The sequence below is a fragment of the Papaver somniferum genome, chromosome 11 (assembly GCF_003573695.1).
Source record: "Papaver somniferum cultivar HN1 chromosome 11, ASM357369v1, whole genome shotgun sequence".
Lineage (NCBI taxonomy): Eukaryota > Viridiplantae > Streptophyta > Magnoliopsida > Ranunculales > Papaveraceae > Papaver > Papaver somniferum.
This window is the reverse complement of record NC_039368.1, coordinates 52,315,814-52,325,640: the sequence shown is the minus strand read 5'-3', so window position 1 is coordinate 52,325,640 and position 9,827 is coordinate 52,315,814. Positions and strand designations below refer to the sequence as shown.

The following is a 9,827-nucleotide window of genomic DNA, read 5'->3' as shown; positions in this document are numbered from 1 at the left end:
ATTTTTATTAGTTACTTTCTCTATATTTAATATATTATTGTTATGTACAAAAATTTCATTGAATCATCCGCATCCAACCCGTCCCTCCGTATATCAAACGGATGCAAACTTGTTTGATGTTGGATTCGATGCAAATATTAAACTTGGAATGCACGTGAGGTAAAAACCGGTCCAACTCGAACCCGTGCTCACCCCGCCTTATCTGATAGTTGGTCGCTTGTGTTAGGGCTGACATATTTCATTTCAAAGCATTTTTGGCCCACTGGTCTCCGATGATAGCCCAACTATGTCATGATCATGATCCAATCCGTTACCCCATTGTATGGCCAGCTAGAGGTCTATGATTATGAAAACTTGGATGGACAAAGGAAATGCAAGTGAAGTAAGCTCGGAAACGATGAACTTTAGATTCAACTAGCCGACACTATAGACACTTGTATATAATTATCACACCTTCTATGAGATCCTCAAATTCTAAAGTAGAAACTCAATCTGCTGATCTCAAGCCTCGGGGATGAGAGTCAAGCTCCTGGAAGACTGGGTCCAGTTGGTTCAGTGTTGACGGTCATCATTTTCCTATGTCATAGGTCTAACCAGTTCCACGAATTACTGCTTTACATGACACTGCCACAGCTTAACTACCTGGTTGATCGTCCTTTTGACGCGGTGAGGTTCTTGTTTTTGAAGAACACACGATGAGTCCTGCTGTCACGCATGCGTCCGCGTGACAGGTAAAATGAAATCGCACGTAGAAACCGTTCGATCTGTGCAATAGTTACGGATCCGAAAAATAATGAAAATCTGTTATTCTCATGATATTTTATTTTGTATAGCACCCCTAAACTCTAGCTATATTTTGTATTCAGTCTTCTCTTTGACGTGCAGGTGAAGAACTTTCATGGAAACCAAATATTACCACTACCACGCAAATATTTAGGGTTTTTAATCGTTGTGCTTTCAAATCCCTATTTCATTTCTAATTTTTCTGCTCATGTTCAGAATCCCTACCTACATAAAGCAATTTTCTAATCAAGAGAAACAAATCACAGTTGACAGTTACAACCCAATTAAAATCAACGAAATCATGATCAGATCACTAGTAAAACAAAATCCACACTTATAATTGCAACTCTGAACATGCTTTACAATTCTTTGGATGGGTTGAGAAGATTAGTTGTCGAATCGATACATTATTTTGAAGATTATTGAGATATTATGTGTGATTTGAAATATAATCGTGCCCGTTGTGATTAGAACATTTAAATCCAATAAATGACAGGTTATGAATAAAATTCGACTCAGTGTTCAAATTTGTGATTTCATGGAAACCTTGTATAGTTCATTTTGAACTTCATGACAGGAAAGTGGAGATATCTGTGATTCTGCATCTCAGTCTTTGGGTACTGGCCTTCAGGATTGAGTAATAATAAGTACGAGTAGTTTTTTGTTTTTTAAGTGCAAGGTCTCAATGTAATATAAACATAAAGTTCATGGGTGCTTGAATAATAAAATATATATGGTTTGACTAATTTCCGGATCACCAGCTGTGATGTACATCTAACGGCTCCAGTGTGCGAGTTCATTTAAGCTATCACGCGGATGCGCGCGTGATAGCACGACTCAACACACGATTACATATTCGAAATCACAAAAAGTTCGCCCAACACATGATCTCCATCTTTTGACCGATATTAGATTTCTGCTCTTCCTCAAGTCGGAGAACACTTTAAACTTTAATAGCGGGTAACAAGCATGTCTGAATGTTGTCTGTGTAGAAAAAGATGAAACAGCTAGAAGAAGATAAAGAACCTCCGGTCTGCTATCTAAACTTTATTACAAGTGGTGGATTGTCACTATCTGTCTGAAACTCTGAAACTAACATTTACGACAATAAAACTGATTGATAATTAAGCGAGAATTTGGAATTGAAGGGAGGGGGCTAACCATATTTGATACTCATGTTATTTAAAATGACATTCAATTGTACTCTGTACAGGTTTACACGCTTAGTCATTCGACAATGAATGTAAATATGGATTACTTATTACGACAACAGTGATTATCCTAACTGGAATGTTCAGGGTATAGGGTGAGTTCATATCCATGTCCTAATATACCAACAGAAATTCCTACTAGGTTAAGCGCAAACTCTACACAAAAGGCTTCGAGATGATCCGACCCTCCAATACATGTCTGCGTCAGTCACTAAGAAAAAAAAAGCTAACGAGAGAATTGACCAGTTTGGGAGGGAGAATCGGCTGATAAGCTACTGAGAGAAACGGGTGGGTCATCCTTTGGTAGAGCAACATAGTTTACGGGTATTGGTGCAGCAGTAGCTTTGTCTCTCCGTTCTTTAGCTGCTGAGATGCCATGCCGGGACAGAGGAGTTGTGGCATGCCTTCCTGGGGTCCCTCCCACGGTATTGGAGTTAATTTGTCCCAACGGCTTCTTTGATGTCAAAGCCCGCATTGGGCTTGGCTTTGTCCCATACAGTGTCTCTTGTTCTGCAACATGTTGCTCTTGCAAACGTTTCTTCTCCTGCACATAGCAACTCGAATCAGCGCGTAAAAAAGGTTTAGGCCTAAATGGTAAACTTTTGGGGAAAATTTCACTGCCCATCAGTGGAAAGTATGCTGCGGTCATTGAATTGTTCCCCTTGAAAGCACTGAATGTGTACCTTTACGAATTTATAAACATCTAGGATTGAAATTTATGTTGAATATGAATAAAACAGTTTCCGAATAACCCGAAATAGAGATAAGAGTAGACCATATAATACAGCCCCTTCCAAATCTCAGCAACAATAAAATTATCCCCAAACTGATCATTACAAACCATTATTGATGACTTTTCAGCTGACCAAGCCATCAGGTCTTGCACATTTGACAAGAAGCACTTTTCTAGAGTTATACAAGCAAGGTCAAGGACAAAACACAACTAATGCATCTGTTTCGCAATTCACATAAGGGTCAGTTATACTGCAAATGTCAGATTTATTCTTCTACTTCTAAAGAATTTCATATTTGGCCGTTGAGAATTTCATTCTTTCTAAAATAAATTGCACAGGTCCACAGAATGGAACTCTGAATTCTACATGAATGTAGAATGACTACCCCGTTATTCCAATGATATACTAAGAGCTCGATGAGAATATATGCCCATTTACCAAAATAAGTCCAATCACACTAGATTCACAAAAAAAAGTACATAAAAGACATAGCAACATAACAGAGATGCGTTGAAGCAAACAAGAAGACAAAAGTGAGTGTACCCTAGTTTTGCGCTTCTCCTCTTCTCGCTCTTGACGAGAGACATTATACACTCGCAACGTCTCCAACAAAGGAACCTGTAATCAAACTAACTACTCAGCAACATTTACACTTCAGATATAAAGAGAAACACCAAATATTTTTGACCTCACCTTGTCATACATGAACTGGATTCCTTTGTCTTCTTCCCAGACTATTACTTTTGCTTTCAAATTCTCTACAAGAGCTACGGGAAAGGAAAAAAAAAGATCATCTAACTAAAAGTTAAAATAAAACATATAATAGCATGTAAATGAACCTACCACAAAAGAATTTTAAGGTAAATCAGGGCGCTGGACAGGATAGTACAGGGTTGCCGTTTTAAATACTACACGATATAAAGTATGTTCAATGTTCTGTACATTTTAAATTTGCTAACAGTTTGTTCATTAATTCCGGACTTAGGATGTTGTATGAAAAGTCGGCTTAAAATAGAATGTATCGTAACTCATAATGTAGACACATTTTACCTATCCATTTGTTTGTGAAGGACATAAAACGAAAAACTCATGTGAGAACTATATGATCATCTAGTCATTTGTGAAAATTCTGTTATGACTCTCTCATCATGTCATTTAAAAAATAACTAAACACCCACCCAATCAGAAATTAGACTACTCAAACGGTAAAAAGGGATGCAAAGATTTTTACAAAGAAATAGCCATTTTGTATTATTAGACACAAAATTATGATAAAGATGCACTCAATTACAGGTCTACCAATACGATCGGCTAGCTTATTTGCTTCTACTTTCAGTGGATTAAGTGAGTAATAAACTGTAACACCAGAAATGCAGATAGCATATACACCCCGGAATTAGAAAATCATACGGTTACAGGCCTCACATGGTGTTTTGCTGACCAGTGTCCGCGCTTTTTCTGCACGCTTTAGATTTTTATGCGCTCCTCTTCCAGCACTATAACGATTTTGATCCTGAAAAAAGAAAAAGAAAAAATGCCATTTGTGTTATATACAACACATGCTCTCAGAAGTTAAGGGTGCCAAAACCATCACCAGGTTGATAAGCTACAAGCTGCTTTATATACATTCAAATCATAACAGGAAATTACATATAGATTATGCAGGGAACGATTAATTACAAATTCATTAGATAAAGTGAGATAGGATGTCTTAGACACTTGCCCCTGCTGCTCTGCTCTGTAATTTAGTTATAAGGAAATGGAGTATCAATCTTGTAAGGTTGTATTTCAGTTTAATGCAGTTAATAGCAACTAAGCTTGCGAGAATATAAGCAAAAGCTCTAGTTTCCATTTTAAACCTAATTCGAAATTGTGGCCTACTCATTCAAATTAAAGAAGTAGATGTCTCCCACTGAACACTAACTGATCACTCCAAAATGACAAAAGCATGCTCTGAACAAGTACCACCTAAACTAACAGACTTTAGCATACCCTTTCATAATCCTCAAGCCAGGCTTCCTCCTCAACTGCAAATTTCCATTTCTCCATCTTTTCCAATATATCTTTTCTGCTCAAGGCTTGCTCTTTAGCTTTAACAATCTGGTCATCCATACCAGCTAGCAGATCAGATACATCAACATTTCCTGCAACGAAATAATAAGCAACAATCGTTAGCAATCCTGTGTTTTGATTATGCTGCCATAAACAGACCTTTTCTAAAACCAAACTTTCAAATGGTATGATAGTTTGAACATGAGGTACACACATCTTCTGCACTTTTGTGATGGTGAAACAAACGTCAGCAACGAGGTAAACAAAAACTAGAGCAAAGTAGTTGTATCAGAAATCATTTTCTGGAAAAACTCTGAAATGACACTTGTAGGAAGCACAATGGTTAACGAAATTTGCACTGCTTTTTGTTGAAGTTTTTATAGTTGCTATGCATATTTTCTCTAATGCGACATATTCTCCACTAATTTTTTGTGTCTAGTCTGACAGTTCTCAGGTTCCTTGAGAAATATTATAGGTTTATAAACAAATGAGGAAACTAAACTAAGAGGAAACCAGAGGTTTAGTCAAAACCAGAATCTATAATATTGTTGAGAATCTCCCGCTCTGTATTTGAATCAACATCCACATGAACTCCCTTGTATATTTCTTCAATCTCCTTCTGCTTCTTCAAAACCAGTTCTTTCATCTTGCTTGCTTTCACAACATTCAATCGTTGTACTTCAAGCTCAGTCTAGCAACCATAAGAAAACGAGGAAAAAACATTGACTTCAACAATTGTAATCAAGTACCAACAAAGTCAGTGAACAACAAACGCAATAGAGAGAGAAGCGTACCTTCTCAATGACATCCAAAGCGAGGCAGCCTTGACTTGATATTCCATCAGTAGATGAACAAATCAAACATGTAACATGATGAAATACATTTTGCTCATCCACTGGCGTGTCCATGAGATTCCACAGTTCTACAAGTGTGCTTCCCAGATCTTGAAGCTACAGTTAAAAACAAATACCTTCAGTGTTTCATAGGACCGATTTTAAAGATAAAATAAAAATAGAGTATGTACGTAAATATAACCTTCCGCAGCCTTTGTTGTTTCTCTTGCTTTAAAGAATGAACTACTGCAGCTAGTCTAGCAAGTGTATCATTGCTAATGCTCTTCGGTTGCCCATGTGCAGAATCACTCAAGCTCGGGTAGACCTCATTAATTGTCTCAAAAAAATCAACTGACATTACAATGCACAGCTCATGGATGCAACTAATGTGGCCATTAACCTTTTGAACCCTTACTGTCTGCAAAGAAAGTGCCACTTAAGTGTTACAAAAGGAAAAAAAAAACTTTATCTCAAACTTTTCACAAAATTAACAAAGAATACCTTTTCTCTCTGAAGCTCTTGAAGTTGTGACTTGAGTTCCCCCAACTTAACCATAGTCAGATCACATTCATCAACTTGAGGATCAGAAGAATTGTCATGGTGAGCATTACCCGCTAATTGTGCCAGTAACTGAACAATCTGGGACTGAATTTTCTGAAATTCTTTGACCCTTTCATCTTTCTTGCACCTTAAATCCTCCAAGACAGGCTTTATAGCAGAAATTTGGTCTTTGAGAGTCCCCTTTACCTTTGCACCCCAGGAAACAAAAAACAAATAATGAATTAAACTTATCATAATAAAAACACAATAACGAGGTAGAAATCAGTGAGAGAAACTCACTCTTGATATCGAGGCTTGCTCACCAAGGGCTGGAACAAGATTAGCAACTTCGGAATCTGCCTCAGCCAAAGATTGATGCAAATCAGCCTTGTATTTAGAAGCCTTTTCAACTTTTCTTCTGTAAACATCTAAGCATTCTTGTTCAAGTTGCAAAAGCATCTTATCTCTTTCAGTGTCACTCTCCCCAATTTCATCCCATATTTTCTGACCCAAATCAAACAAAACCCCATTTAATAATAACCCAAATCACAAAAAAGAACAATCTTTTTGACGGACAAACACATAAATAACAAAATACACAGATTAAACAACATATATTCATAAAAAAGAGTTAATCTTGATGAAAACCATGTAGAAAATGAGAAGCCATTAGAGTAAAGAAAGACCTGTAATTCTTGGAGAAGAGAACCGCATGTAGTGGTCTTTAAAATTGGAGAAGAGAAGATCTTGTTCACAGGAACCGACATTCTCCTTCTTCTTCAGAGGAGATAAAAAAACAAAGAAACTCGAAACCCTAGAAATGTTAACGAGGAGGGAGGGAGAAGTTGTTAGGGATTTGTTTGGACAGACTAGTGTGAGCAGCGGCAGTAACGAAGTACAGAATAAGAAAGAGAGGGATCTGCGGCGGGGGAATATATGAAGTTATTATTGTGATGATGATCGGCTGTGGGAGGATTTATATTAGTAAACAAATATGAAAATAATTAATAAATAAATTAAATCATTTTGCGCTTTTGGCGCGATGTTCAAAGTTTAAACCGTATTAAACTTGGTTGACTAATGGCTAATGGCGATTATCATATATCACCCAAATGTCTTGTATGTTATATAGGCCCATCCAGTCTGATTTATGGGCCCTTTTCACCCGACGTAGATGAATTATTTAAAATAATTATTCTTAATCATGTTATAAATCAAATTTATTCACTTAGATGTCCTCGTGTCTAGTATATTATTCCTTGACGAGAACCTTCATAGAAAAGGTAAGAGTACGGAGAGAGTATAAAAGAGAAAGACAAACAAAAAATTACGGTGGCTTAATCCCGCTCTACCATTTTTCTCATTCCACGAAAAACTTCTCATGAGTTTTCAAGCTTATTGGCAACTGAGATTGACAATATCAAAAATAGACTATAATAAATAGGTAAACTAGAAAGCATATTGTTAATAAGAGTAATTTTACCTGCTCTTGATAACAATGGCTTCATCCCGCAAACTTTTTGTTAAACCTATCAATTATTTTATCCCACTTTGCTACACCGTTATACTTGTCTCCTGAAGGAAGACCTATATAAATAGTAGGAAGAATACCATTGTAGCACTCCTGTAAAGACGAGAAATCATTGATGTCACTAACATCACCAACTCCATGAATGTAACTCTTATTAAAATTAATCTTCAAACCGAAAATAAGCTCGAAACACAAAAAAAAAAAATCCTAAGAAGTTTAACCTGTTCCACATATGCATCCAGAAAAATCAAAGTATAATCTGCAAATTAAAGATGACTCACAATAATTCCATCATTATCCACTTGAAAACCACTAAAAAGAACCTTGAGATTGAGCTTTATTCATAAGTCCGGTTAAAGCTTCACCAACCACTAAAAACAAAAAAGAATACAAAGGATCAACACCCTTCTTGCTTTTGAAATAATCTTTTGAACTACCATTAATAAGCATAGAAAATCTCATATATTTCATACAACACTAAATCTATCTCCTCCATTTAACATCATAACCCATCGTAGATAAAGCTTCATCAAGAAAAGACCAACTCACATGATCAAAAGCCATTTCGAAGTCTATTTTACCGAGAAGGCCCAGTTTCCCACTCTTCAATCTAGGTACAATCAGTTCAGTGGCAATCAAAACACCATCCAAAATTTGTATTCGTTTAATAAAAGCAGATTGATAGGGACAAATAACATGAGGATGGGAAACTTTAAACCTTCCTATAAACACCTTACCAATTAATGATTATATAATCTCCATCAACAAGATTGATCAGCCTCAAGTCTTTGATATCCTCAGCTATTTCCTTCTCAGGAATCAAATATATAAAAGTATTTTTTAGACTCTAATCGAAAAAACTTTTCTCTTGTAATTCCATTATCACTGCCATAAAATCCTTCTCCAAAATATATCAACAAGACTGAAAGAAAATAACAAAAAAACCATCGGGGCTTGGAGCGCTTTATCATTTCTTAATAGCTTTATAGTTTTATAACTTGAAAAACTTCATCTTCATCGATAGATCTTTCTAGACAAGACTGGATATCTTCTAGGATATAGTTAAAGTGTAACTTTTCCATTTCTTGTATCTTATAAATTTTCTCTTGAAAAATCTGCTTGAAGAAGTTAACAACGCCATTTAACAAATCCTTGCATAAGCTAGAGTATCTCTGTGGTATATCCTTAGACAAATACCCACGGATGTGGTGAAATAAGAAATTATGTGTAATGCGACAAAATGCTTACACATAGAAGGGAATAAATGCATAATATTTGTTGTGCTCCATCTAATTCATATCTCCTTCATTTTTATACCCATAAACTTCATGGTCGCACATGGACAAACTTATATACCATTCAACAAATTCTAATTAACCCATCCATTATTAATTTTGCGAAAACTTCCACAATAAAAATCTAAACTGTTGATTGTGAGAATACAAGTCGATTTCTTTAGGATTTACTGACTCATGGCATTCGTAGGTTGGATCGAAGAAAATTAATCAAAAAGTATGTACACATTTTTTCTAAAATTTCACAAAAAAAACTCTGTAATTGATGAGTGCTAAAAAGTGCATATTTCTATATATTTTTCTTGGCATTTAACTCATCTTTTGTGCATTAATTCTACATTTTATCCCATATTCTGTATTTTCATTGTTTTCAAGAATAAATATTTTTATTAATTAATTTTGTATTTTTAGGTACCAAATAAAGCTTGGATGAATTGCAGAGCGAAAAGAGCAGAAAAGTAGTGAAAAGTCGGGAGGAATTACACAAGGAAGCCGCGAAGAATGTTCTGCGCAAGACCAAAAGGCTAGAACTAGGCTTGAAGAGGAAGAATTGTCCTTAAAGAAGATATGGGCTTGGCATACCCAAGGACCAAAACCCTCACCCAAACCCATTTCCAATATCCATAGCCCACTTCTCATGTAGCCGTCAGATTGGATCATCTCAGCATCCTATGGTCGCCTCATCGTCGCTCATCAAAATCTGAAGATCCTGCTTCACACTACAACACCTAACTCTAATCTGCGCCGTTAATTTTGATGTATTATTCATCCAACGGTCGCTACAAGCTCCCTTCTATCTCGCCGTCAGATTGATCTATCAATTCCACATCCAACGGCTGAGCTTCTCA

General features: G+C 36.2%; 1 protein-coding gene across 1 annotated transcript; it reads right to left on the bottom strand.

Moving 5' to 3' along the window:
- Positions 1-1,934: 1,934 nt before the first annotated feature.
- LOC113321462 (65-kDa microtubule-associated protein 5-like) lies at positions 1,935-7,084 on the bottom strand. Its single transcript, XM_026569372.1, has 11 exons — positions 6,840-7,084; positions 6,454-6,657; positions 6,115-6,360; positions 5,816-6,031; positions 5,575-5,730; positions 5,312-5,471; positions 4,721-4,872; positions 4,154-4,241; positions 3,422-3,495; positions 3,272-3,346; positions 1,935-2,538 (listed from the first exon to the last, which is right to left on the bottom strand). The coding sequence occupies exons 1-11, from the start codon at positions 6,918-6,920 to the stop codon at positions 2,221-2,223; spliced, it is 1,770 nt and encodes a 589-aa protein (XP_026425157.1). The 5' UTR covers positions 6,921-7,084; the 3' UTR covers positions 1,935-2,220.
- Between the last annotated feature and the right edge of the window lie 2,743 nt (positions 7,085-9,827).

Excerpts from the sequence above, each read along its gene's own strand:
- LOC113321462 (XM_026569372.1), bottom strand. The coding sequence starts at position 6,920 with ATGTCGGTTCCTGTGAACAAGATCTTCTCTTCTCCAATTTTAAAGACC. Across the intron at positions 6,032-6,114 it reads AAGAGCTTCAGAGAGAAAAG|ACAGTAAGGGTTCAAAAGGT; the intron begins GTATTCTTTGTT and ends CTTTCTTTGCAG. Across the intron at positions 3,496-4,153 it reads ACTGGTCAGCAAAACACCAT|CTCTTGTAGAGAATTTGAAA; the intron begins GTGAGGCCTGTA and ends CCTTTCCCGTAG.